Source organism: Calonectris borealis, chromosome 15, assembly GCF_964195595.1.
Source record: "Calonectris borealis chromosome 15, bCalBor7.hap1.2, whole genome shotgun sequence".
Lineage (NCBI taxonomy): Eukaryota > Metazoa > Chordata > Aves > Procellariiformes > Procellariidae > Calonectris > Calonectris borealis.
The window spans coordinates 6,361,320-6,374,251 of NC_134326.1; the positions used below are offsets into that span (position 1 = coordinate 6,361,320).

Here is a 12,932-nt window from a genome sequence, read left to right on the forward strand (position 1 = left end):
GTTAGTCATTGTCACACTCAGGTTGTGTTCAGTACAAGCTGCAAGCAAAAGGAGAGTTAAAACTTAAGTTGCCACTTTAACATCTGAGAAAGAAACTATAAAAAAATCGGAGCTTTATCATAGTTTTTCCCCCCCCAAATATTTTATGGTTACAAGTTTGAAGTGATACACAGTTGCTCTATCTAACCCAGGACACTTTACAGCTATGATCTTTCCCAGCAGAAAAAAAAAAAAAAAAAATCACACACCACATGGCTGACAGTGTCCTATAAATATGTGGGTCTAGAACTTTTGCATAATGCTTTACACAGGTTTCAACACCTTCATACTCTAGTCCTTGTGTGCATGTAGTGCATGCTTTCAATGAATTACATATTTAAGCCCAGATGCAGTAATTTTCCAGTCTGAATTAGCTCAAGTGATGCCTTAACGGGAGCAAAATCTACATGCCAGAGAACTATTAAAAGGTGTTGTACTTCAACCATTTAAACATTCTCAAGCTGAGAAGATGTAGGTAGGTTGCTCCGTTATGGGATTCCCAGAGTATTGTGGCTCTGGAGCCTTTCAGGGTCATCTTGAAAGAGTTTGAATGTAAGGTAGCTTTTGGCAAGGAGAGCATTGAGTGGTCATGCTTTAAATGCAAACAAATGTCTGCACGCTTTTCTGATCGTGGCTTTGCAGCAGCTATTAGGGGATTGCTTGTAGTATTTTAATGGATATCAAAAAAATAAATGGCATTCGTTGGTTTTAGACCTGCTGTTGAACAGTTGGAAGAGTGCCCTATGATTGGATCTAATTTAGTGTTCAGTGGGCTCTAGATTGGATTTCTTCTTATTAGTCTGGAGACACACTGATAAGAACGCTCTGATTAAGGTATCCTGGTAGGCAGTATAATTTCCTAAGCTTGAGCTGGACCATTTTTGAAAATATACTGGTGTTATGGTAAAGCAGGACACAATCAGAAAAAGGGAGTCGTTGTGAGTCCTGTATAAAATCGTTGAGATTGTATTTAGAAGGAAAAAATAATTACTGTGAAATTGCAGAGCAGATAATATTGTTATTTACTGTTTTGGGTAAGATTCTTCAGAGTTTCTCAGAAATGTCATTATCCTTCTGTTTAAATATACTGTCACAATATAGGCCCAGATTATTCCACTTCTATTCTGGCAGAATTGTTTTGTGTAAGTGCCTTACATCTGCAGACAGTACCACTGATGTCAGAAACACTGTAGCTGGGTAAAGTAATGCTCAGCTCAGGCACGACAGCATCTTAAAAGTGCCCCATTTGACTTTGGTGTATGGGAAATGAAGAATTCAGAACAAGTTTTAGAGCACCTGGCTAGCATTAGAATTCTGGATTTCTGTCATGTAAGACAGAGGTGGGTTAGCCAATATTATATTACATTTGGCAAGAAAATAACCAGGCATGGTTAGAGAATAAGTTTTTTTTGTTGGGGGGGTGGAGGGGTGTTGGTTTTGTTGGTGTTTTTTTTAAAACCCTATTGCTTTAATTTAAAATGTTGCTTCTGAAGGCTTCATTATAATTAGCTATCTTAAGTAGTTAACATTCCCCACATAAATAATCACAATTGGTTTTCTGTTAAATTGCTGATTTCACAAATCTTATGTCTTCCTAAATATGCAATTGTAACCAACGCAGCAGCAAACATTATTATAGAAGTCCAACTACACATCTGTTCTGTGGAACAGAAGCTTTTCTTGGACCATGTCATTTTCCTTATCCTGTTTGAAGTTGCCAGGAGAGAGGATGCTAGAAAGCTACTGTAGCTACTGTACCCTATCCTCATACATTCTTCTTTTCAGCAGGCTGAATCAAGTGTGTTCTGAGAATTGTATGTCAATTGGATTTTAGAGCGCTATACTGTTTTCCAGAAAGGGATAACTGGAGTCTGATTTTTTTTTTTTAACAGTAAACTGAAACTTTCATTTCATTGGGGCAACAATCCGTCCAACTGTGAAATAGTGTTTGATTAATTGTCATTGTTTGTGTAACTTGCATTTGAATATCAAAAGAATGGAAAGGATTTTGGCTTAAGGTGGAAGTTTTCAAGTAACCATTAGCTGTGCCTGGTTTGAACTCCTGTCCAGGAGGCCTTAGACTAACCTTGGTCTGTCTAGAAACTGGAATGTATTAAAATGTCCTTCTCGCCTGTCTTTCCGTTTTCCTGGAATGTGGGCAAGCTCTTTCAGGAGCCCTTGAGTTTGCCAAACTGTCTGCCAGTCACTGCACAGGGGGTACAACATAACACTGCGCAGCTCTGTTTTTTTAGCAGCCCTGTGACAGATAAACCTGACGGTTGCTCTGCTCACTCCCAAACGAGCAAACGTGCAGAGCCAGTCTGCAGTGAAACAGTGAGTCAGGTGGCTCGAGACAGTGAGCTGTGGATAATGGGCATCAAGTTTGTTAACCAGTATTTTTCATATCTAAGTAATACACTTTCCTCTCTGCAACCATATTAAAACAAACATTCTGGGAGCCTTTTTATTACAGTTATACACTGTGTGCTTCACAGTGCTCTATTTCCTGGAACAAGAAGGTATCATAAAATCTCTACTGTTTAAAGAGATTGTATATCAAAATAATATAGGGGGATGAAATCTCATTTTTCAAATGTCTGGCAAGTATCAGTTTTCAATAAATCCTTTTCCTTGAGGAAATTTACTTTGCATAGTTACTAATCATACAAGTGCTCAGGCGTGTTGAGATCCCCATGGCTTGCTGGGCAAGAAAGAATCCCTATAGTGAACTCTGTTTTGATGTTGCTAGAAGTAGATATACTCCTGGGGTACGTATATATTGAAATCAGAGGTTTGTTGTATTCCTCTCTTATAAAATGAAGCCAAAAGCTTACAGCCTTCTCCTCCTCCTCCTAATATCTGATCATTAGGGAAAACTCAACATTGTAGTTGGAAAAGACCAATAATCATATTGGTGCCTGGAGATGACATATTGACAGATAAAGTAACTTCAAAAGTGGTGAAAAATTAGACTTCCAGATCCAGTCATCTAACCTGGGTTAAAATTGGAATGAAATCTAATATTCACAACTCCAACCGACCTTTATTTAAAATAGACTTGTATGAAGTGACAAGTCGTGTGTGTATTTTCAGAAACTGCTATTATCAGTCTTCCCAAAATTCAACCAGTCAAATTTTGCTTTGAGTGATTCTCCTTTTTAACCTGCTTTTTATGCTGTTTCTCCTTGGATGAATAGTGAGATACTTGGTACCATAGCTCTTCTGGTGAGGCTGCTTAGAAGATACCTCCATGGCAAATTTGCAAAGTTTGAAGTGCTTGTGTTGATTTGTAATTGTAAACTGAATCCCAGTACTTAAGAGCTTAAAATAGGATCTACCAAGTATTTATTGTATACTTTTGGAGCTCTTTAGAAGCTCAAAGAAAATCCAGTGAAGCACAAACCCATACAAAGTATTTTAAATAAAAAGAAATGCAAAATTACTCTAAAGAATGTACGTCAATTCCAATATTTTGTGTTGTATACATACATTATTATATACATAAGTATCATTAAACAGTGATGAAACAGTATGTAAATGCCAGAATAAGTTACAGTTTTCCATTTCCAAGTCCTTTATAGCACAGTAGTCTCTTCTCCTCCCCATAGCAATCTTCTGAGCTTTAACTGATGTATAAAATCTTCTTGTTCCATGGAGTTCTTCATTTTTCTCATGTCTCCATGAGACAAGGTCTCTTTAAAAAAAGAGACCTTGTGATTAGATGTAAGGTGAAACATTTTCACAACGACAAGTCAACCAGTGGAGCAGGCTGCCCAGAAAGTTGTCATTCCTGTCCTTGAAGATTTTAAAGACCAGGCTGAATAAAACTCTAAGCAACCTGGTCTGACCTTATAGCTCACCCTGTTTTGGGCAGTCTAACAGGACAAGAAATCTCTCAAGCTTCCTGCCATTCTGAATTATCCTGTGATCTGATGAAATAATTATTTCTCAGATGAAGCAAATATCTGCATTAAATACCCATAAATTGGTCATGCTTTGAGTGGGGTTCAGACCAGATGACCTCTGGAGGTCCTTTGCAACCTATGTCATTTCTGGGTTCTGTGGTTCTAAATTCTTAGCAAAATGACATATGAACTTTTCCCTGGATTACTCAAAATATTTCTGGCTACAGCAGAGATACTATGCAACCCTCGTCCTTCTAGTCCAGGACAGAATACTCTCTGCACAGACCTGTTTAATAGCTTTAGAATTGTTTTCAAGCTGTTTGCCTCAAGCTTTTTTTCCTTCAGATTTCTGCATTTAGGCTGCTATTGTGATAATATTACTAAACTCAATAACTGCTGTTAAAGTGAGGGAGCAGCATCTGCCAGACACAGAAATACAATTACAGTCAAGCACTAATGAAAGACTGCAACAGCATCTGCCTTTTCTATGTCACTTCTGTAGCCTGTCTGCATGCAGCTTCCCAAAACAACCACTAGTTTCTACGTCAGTCTGCAATTCATTAGCTCTTCTGATGTCGGTGCTCCAAGCTGGACTCACCTGACAGAAACTCTCCTAGTTACTATTATACAACAAACTAACTCCCTGATAGTGCAGGCAGTTGAGAAAATGTGTTTATTCTTCTGTGCATCTGAATTATCATGTGGTTATCTAAAATCAGCTGTGACCTTAACTGCAGGTGTAAATTGGACAATACTGAATTTTGAATAACAGAAGTCCAGATGCTACAACAACACGTGCTTATAATTCTCTAGGTAGTAACACGAGTACCGCAGGATTGTTTTATGGATGGTGTTCAAATGGAGTTGCAGTCTTTTGGATCAGGAATGAAAGGAGGCCTTTACAATCTCTCCAAAACAGGACTGTCAGACTGTGCTCTGTGCTTCCTTCTTGACTCATTATCAGCTCGCAACTCTTCCATTTTAATTGATGTTGAATAAATTTGTCATTACCATCACCATCATCCAGTTTCCTGAACATGGAGAAACACTTGAAGCTGGTTCAAGCAAGCATGATGATGGTTTCACAGTGGTTATTATCAATTGAAGCACTGACAGACTCTTCAGTGGTCAGTCATCACATTAGAAAATGTAAATTTTGGTAGATGTCTAAATATCTTGACACAGTGAGAGGCAGTCAGATTGCTCCCTTACACTCCAGGCCATTTTCAAATGTTCCTGGAAGCTAATATAATTATTTTGCCAATAAGTAGAGGGGCACACACAGTTCTGTCATTAGACGTTGCTCGTCATTGACTGCTGAGAGGACGGAGTACTTGACTAGATATTTCCATATTGGCACTTCAGCTGTTCTCCTGTGATAAGTTGTGTTAAATCAAAGATGATGCTTGATTCCCTCTAAATTTCAAAAGAAAATGCTGAAAAAAACATGCCAAAAATTTTTTTTTACTTTTTGTGACAGGTATTGTATATCCTAAAGAATGCTTTCTGCCAAGAGTCCTTTCTTCTGCCCTATAGTGCCTTTGAATGTAGGTGAAGCCTTTGGCTATTGATATTCTATAAAAGTCATATATATTCAATTTGTATTCTGCTGTTACCCATGCAAAACTGTTACTCAGTTCTCCTTTTCCTTACAAGTCTCCTATGCATTTTACATCCACCTTTTTCTGATGAGTTCTCATTTTCCCCAGTGGAGTCTGGCATGTGGGATGTGCCAGCCAGTTCATGGGATGCCGAACATTTTCATTCTCATCATGTTGTCATCGCTGTCAAAATACAAAGCTAGTGAAAAAGAAAGAGAAGTTTTCCAGTGGCTCTGTGCAGCTTTTCTCCCCAACACTTTCCTTTTGGTTTATTAATATAGGATGATTTCTGGTCCATCCTGTAGCAACAGAAATCAACCTGCAGTCTCCAGCATGTGTTAAGGTTGCTAGGCTGCTGTTTCATTCTCCGTGTTACGTAATTATTTGCTGATAGTTTGATTACTTGACTTCACTGAGCTGAAAATACAAACATTGCTAAGGGTAAAAGCCATATAAACATTCCCATTTGCTCTTAAAAAACAATTTTTTCAATCATTTTGGGTTTGGAGCTCAAAATGTTATTTAAATGTTAATCACTTGAAACTGTGCTTGGGCATATAATTCAATTATGGGACCATCTTAATTATGCAGATGGTGCTTATGAGCATCTGATACAATTACAGTGCCAATTCAGTACACATTCATTCAAAGGGCTTAGCTGAAACACATTATTATTTCAATGTGTGTGGACAAATTCACTTTTTCAGGAAATGGGTTCATGGAATTGTAATACTGCTCTGCTCTGCTCATTGCTTTCAATGGTGTGTAAACCACAAGGTCTTTAACCATTCTCCTGTATTCTGTGGTGGTCCTAGGCTTGCAAGAGATTTCTTCGTGGTTTTAACATATCCAGAGGGATGAAAATGGAGACTTGAGTTAATAACCCATCACCCCTCTGGGTAGCAGGCTGTTTTATTTCTACTTGAATTTTTAACCTCCTTTTGAATGCTGCATCACATCTGGAGGCCGTGTGTAAATCTCATCCAATCAAGCTGATAACAAAATAAGAAAATTAGTGGAATTTACTTTCAACATATATTGGTGCAAAATAAATACCGTTCTTTTTAAATAAGACTCAACTTTTAATATTGTCCCTTCTTTTAGTGTGAGTCTAATGAAGAGGAACCCTTAGTATGTTTTACGGCATGGTTCAGTGTGTAAGGAAGATCAGTGTTTCTCCTTCCTAGAATGTTTTTCTCATCTGCCTTTGTGTTAGTTTAAAAAAAAAAATCTTATAACCACTTTTAACTCCATGCGAGGCCAGCCTTGTATACCTAATTAATAATTAGATGCCATTAGGAGGGGGCTGTGTCAGTGAAGAAAGATTAAGCAAAGAATTAGAATTTACATAGGGGAATATCCATAGAGGGGATATTTTAAAATAACAGAGAGTTTTGAAAGGAATATAAACTTAATGCTTCTGGCCAAAAGTCATCCTCTAACTCACAGTAAGTAGGAGGAGAAAATTTTTAGGGATGATTGATTTTGCTTTCTCACAGTTTTTCAATTCCCCCACCCACCTTTTCTCACTGATTCTGATCAGAAATAGAACATTAATCTCATGATCCACTGAATATGGCCACATCTGTATTACTGTTGAGCACACTATCTGTCCTCTTTAGATTTAGGTACTGCAAATATGTTGTGTAGATGATATACAGAACAGGTGTTGTCACCTCAGAAAAGCCGTGTAGTACCTGAATTCCCACTTCTAAACAGTCTGCACAAGCACTTTCCTGTTCCAAATTACTTTCTCTGATGCTTAAAGGAGAGAGTGTGCCTCTGTGTTTGTGGCTGTATATAGGATCGGTTTCTCTCATTTTTGGTATTTGGCTCTTACAGAAATGTCGCAGATTATATCACCATGAATCTAGTCATTGAAAATTCATGCCAGGAAAACTTGTCACATTGTAAATTCTAATTTCCAGCATTGGGTTTATTCATGTTTTGTTGAAATCAGAGAATCAGAGAACGAATTCGAATCCTGTGTATTCACTGCAGTTCTAGGTCAGCTTTGCTCTGAGGGTTTATTAAGTGGGATCAATGATGGTTAGTCTTCAAGCCCACTCTTTGCACAGGAGTGAATAGCATCTGCACAATGCAGCTCTGCTGTGTCTGCACTTCTTAAGCATCACAAAAAGACATGCTGGTTGTCCACATATACGAATACAACTGTAGTTCAGTTGTAAATTCTCTTATTACTGAGATTATTTTCATTTTTGCTTTATGCTTTGTTAGAAGTACTGCTAGCAACATAAAATATTACTATAATATTAGAAAACAAATAGCATCTAGCAAAATAAATCAAACTACATACTTGCTTTCAGTTTTATTCCTGTATAACTTAGGTACCAAGCTTCTGTCATGGAACAACCAATCTAAGCTAATGTGTGTTACCTAAAAGCACTGTGGGACCAGCGTACAAGGACAGGGAGTAGAAACCAACGGAATTGTAATGCCGAAGTGGCATTTGAACATATCTGTTCACAAATGAACATATGTTGTCTATAGTGGTTTATGTGCAGTTGAAAATGGAAGCTCCCTGTGCTGTTAGAGGTGTGTTTAAGATGGTGTATTTGCTTGCTGAGGAATGGAGGATGTCTTTTCCTTTTTACCTATAAACACATTTGGCTTCTGATTTAGTATTAGTGTGGCACCTCATAGAGAGCTGCAACGTTGCAATATTAAGCCCTTCAAACTCATTGACAAAGTAGCAAGAATTTTGTGACCAAGAGAACTGAGTTAACAGCATATATTGTTTGCAATGTACCATTTTTCTCAGGCTGATAGTAGTCAAAAGATGTAGATTTTGGCTTTTGTAAGAAGAATAGGTCATTTCCTGCCTATTTTCCTTCTGAGTGTAAAATACCACATATGCAGATGACAATGACAATTTAAGTGCTCTCGTGTTTGATTGTCTCAGAGGGAGATCCAGCTTGTTGTTGGGATTGTATATACTTGTTATACGTGACAGAACTCTGGCTGGATAATCTATGAGAACTTGCACAAGTACTGTCCAAGGTTTTCTGGCTGAACTGATTAGTTCTGCCAACTGGCTGCTATGTAGATGTGCAAAATATTAAAAAAAAAAAAGGATGTAAATTGCCTTTGTGCTGCTTTTCCACAACTGCACAGGAATCTGGTGTAACTGGAACGGAGTAGATTAATAGAGTTGTAGGAAGGGGAGGTTGGAAGGGACCTCAGGTGGTCACTAGCCAGTCAGACTGCAGAACCCTTGCTCAAAGCAGAGTCACCTTATTAGGTCAGAGCAGGTTGCTCGTGGCTTTGTTTGGTATCATCTTGAAAGCCTCCAGCGATGGAGACTGCACAACTCCGAGCAACCTGTTCCACTCTCCTTAGGAATGAAGTGAGCTTACCTTTCAGTAAGTTTTCGTCCAGACCCTACACTTCTCTTTTCTTGTCTCTGAGGAGAATCACGTTTTCTTTCCTTCCATGATCAAATTAACCCTGCACTGCTTATCAAAAGATGTCAAACTTCCAGAATTTCAGTTAGACTTAAGACAGCTGCTGGTAGAGAAAATTGAAAAGAAAGGTTCTTCTCATTGTGGACTTTGTGTATGAGTGTGTGCATGGAATAGCAACATGGGGAGTATTTGCCATTTCTATGTATATTAAGCTGAATACTTCTTTAAATATTTATGTAGAATCTTGAACAAATGAGGGGAGGGGGCTGGGCATACAAAAAAAAAAAACTTTTAAGTATTTTAAGATAGCTAGCACTGTTATATGTCTGTATATTCCCCAGCTATGAGAGTACTAACGTTGACTGTGTTTTTTTCACCTTTTTAATGTAACAGGCAAATGAAGACCTTTAAATGTGGGTTGGGTTTGGTGACTGGGTTAATTTTTTTTAGATTTAACCCCAAAGTTCAGTCTATCTTTATTTGATTATTACAACATTAATGAATTATAAACCTTTCCTCTGTTTTCAGGCTTCTCAATGCCAATAAGATCAACTGCCTGAGGGTAAACACGTTCCAAGGTCTGCATAATCTCAAACTGCTATCTCTTTATGACAACAAACTGCAGACCATCAGCAAGGGGCTCTTTGCACCTCTCCGATCGATCCAGACTCTGTGAGTATGCAGGCTCTCTCCTTTTCCCTCAAAGATGTTGCCTGTCTTTGCAAAGGCTTTGCATCTGTCATTAAGACAATTTGGAAGAGACCTCAAGGTAGTAGCCCCTCCTTTTCTGACAGAAATAAAAGGAGCAAGAAAAAGAAGTATTGCATAAATTCAGCACAGCCAGCTATCGATACAGCCTGCCCGTAGTAACATAAATGTCCTAAGTGTATTAAGCTCCCAGAGTAATTCATTCATACTATTTGTTGGGAAGATAATACGTAAATTTGACTCTGTACAATATATGAACACCAGATTCTATTAACCATTCTATTCTATTGCCTAGTAGTTTTTAATGAGCTAGTGAGTTGGAACGGGTCTGAGTCCTGCTGTGCAGTTCATGACTTCTGAAACCCTGGTTTCAGCTGACATTCCACTTAAGGGAAATGATACATTGTATTACTTGATCCATTAAGAAAATCCACCAAACATTTTCTGAGAGTCTTTGAATTGGAGGCATTAGGAGAAGAGGGATCAGAAGAAAAACTGAAAGCAAAAGTATAGAAACGGCTCGATATTTTACAGAAGAAGGTTTCATCCTAAAGCTGTCAGTAGTAAGCTAATAAGGTAAATAGTAGTCCTTCAGAGCTGGAGTTGGCAGCCTGATATAAATGAAAAACAAGGAAGAATCCCCTCACGCAATATAGTGTATGTGTGTTTATATATATTTGTGTATGCATATATAGATATGAGGCTCCGTGTGTTTATGTATTATGTAAGTATATGCATTTCCAGTATTAAAATATGTATGTGTATGTATATATATACACATACTGGAATATATATGCACATTATATATGTATATATACACACATACTATAGTACTGGAAATGTATCTGTACATATGTCCATGTATATTTTAATAATGGAAATGCATTGGCCAAATTAGGTTTATAAATGTTTTAATTCATGTAAAAATGAACTAATAGGGATGATTTCTAGCAGCAGGGTACCTGCTACATCCTCAGGCAGCCACAAGCACAACCTTAATTTCCAGCAGATATCTGGCCAGTATGTATTGCTGCAAATCATTAAGGCATTAGAATAATCATGTACAATCCCCCCTCTCCAGCCCTGCCCCCCCCCGTGCTTTCTTCTGCTGCAACATGCTATATACGTACATGGATATATATGTAAACAAGGGCAACAGAGAAGGTTCATTTACAGAGGTATATAAGATTTGTCAAGTTAAACAACAGGCAACACCCTTAAGGTACAAAAATTTCTCCTTGGGGTTTTATTGGTACTCCTGCTGGCCGTTACTTAGAATGGACGTGTTGCTTCGCAGTGAGACAGGTTTTCATGAAATGTTTTGATTCATTCTCCCATTTTTAGTACTCCAAGTGATTGCCATTTTCTGCCTTTTTTCTAGAGCTACAAAACCGCTCCCATATCCTGTCTCTATATGCTTGCTTGTTCTTTGGACCTTTCATACCAGGAATGGCTCTACTACAACAGTAATCTTTAGTTTCTTCAGGCACTTTCTGCTATGTGTGCTTTCACTTCCCACTCCTTGACAGCCCTTGCCCTGTTGTATTTTATACTTATTCTGTTAAGTGACAGTTCATAAATATAACTGCAAACAGAAAAGAAAAGAAGTTTCTACAGGTGGAAAAAATACACTAACAGTAACAGAGCAGAGTTCTTGTGAGGATATAACTTTACACCTCTGTCCAAACCAAATTTAAACATCTGTCTTTTTTTAAACTGTCTTTGCGGTTACTGGAGAGCCGTGTCCTGCTCCCTTGGAAGTTAGAGGGGCTGGTGCAAGTTAACTTAACTAAGATCAGAATCAGGCTCTGAGAAAGGCCTGACAAACTCTCCTGATACAGTGCCCAACTTCGTCAAGCAGAATGAATCATAACAGCAGCAGAGAAATACTGTTTCTCTCTAAGATACTCCAGCAGACCTCTAGTAACAGAGTCTAAATATCCAGTTAAAATCAATGCTATAATACCTATTTCCAATTGTGTGGGAACTATGTTGTGCAAATTTTTGTGAAGGATAGAGTCAAGTTCTACCTTGCATACACAGTTCAGTCTCAAAAGTAAAAATTTTTTGGTCCAGGGAAAATACATGTAAGGGGAATACTATTACGCATGATGAGTATATACAAATATCAATTTCACTCTTGTGAAAAGGCCCCTGGATCGCTTCCGGCTTTGCCCGCAGATCCAAGGCACTTTACTAATTTGCATTTTGATCCCTAGGAAACTGAGCTTGCCAATAAAATTTCTTTTAAACCAGGTTCCAAAATGATCTTCAGGTCAGGTGCATCTAAAAAGCTGCATTTCTCTCAAAAGGCAGCATATCAAGCTTTCGGGAGAAAACACTGGACTTTCTAGACAGGAGGTCTGTGTCCTTTAACGCAGGCTTTGCTATATTAATTTTTGTTTCCTCTGTGAATGGACTTGCAGGAGGCTTAATGAGCTACGAAATGTGATAGCTCACAGAATTCTCCCATTCATGTGCAGCTCCGCGTGGTTTCCGCCAGGCCTGGGTTTTTGGAAGCTTATTCAATTACTCTACTCTTCAGGTTTGCATTTGTGAAAAACAGTGATGGAGTACAGTGTCATAGGTCACTTCTGATTAAACATCCCATCCTTCTCACAGACATTTAGCTCAGAATCCATTTGTGTGCGACTGCCATTTGAAGTGGCTGGCTGATTACCTGCAGGATAATCCGATAGAAACCAGCGGTGCTCGATGCAGCAATCCGCGTCGCCTTGCCAACAAACGAATCAGCCAGATCAAGAGCAAGAAGTTCCGCTGCTCAGGTAATTCATTTATCCAGGCTGTACTGCACTTTCAATTCAGAAATAAGCAGGTCCAGAGGGCCTGCTAATCGAATCTGCGGGACAGTATTTGCTATAATGGATGTTATGGAGCATCTTTTAAAATTAAATTTGGAAAATTAAGTTAGGTCTCCAGAAAGCCAATTACCTTATGGGTTAAAAAAAAAAAAGAACAAAAAAAGGGGGCAGTCTATAGCTGTCTTCTGTGTGTCTCTTAAAAGCAAAGAAAAGAGAAAAGCTTGTGACATTCAATTTTAAAAGAATTACTAGATTATAAAATGTCTAAAGAAAACAATGAAGATGTATATGAATCCATGTGGCAAATGTCATATTTGAAGGGGTGGAAGGTGGATGGATCCTCATTTGTATTCAGGCAGAACTCTTATTGACCTTAACAAGAGCTGAGCCCAAGTAAGTTCTCAGACCTAAAAGGCTGAGAGCAGTAAGAGT

At 38.3% G+C, this 12,932-nt stretch overlaps 1 protein-coding gene across 1 annotated transcript in view; it reads left to right on the forward strand.

Moving 5' to 3' along the window:
- Positions 1-12,932, forward strand: part of SLIT3 (slit guidance ligand 3) — a 533,309-nt gene that overhangs the window by 380,566 nt on the left and 139,811 nt on the right. Inside the window, exons 13-14 of the mRNA XM_075164102.1 lie at positions 9,499-9,642; positions 12,301-12,464. Of these exons, the coding sequence (XP_075020203.1) occupies positions 9,499-9,642; positions 12,301-12,464 (308 nt within the window). The remainder of the gene's footprint in view (positions 1-9,498; positions 9,643-12,300; positions 12,465-12,932) is intronic.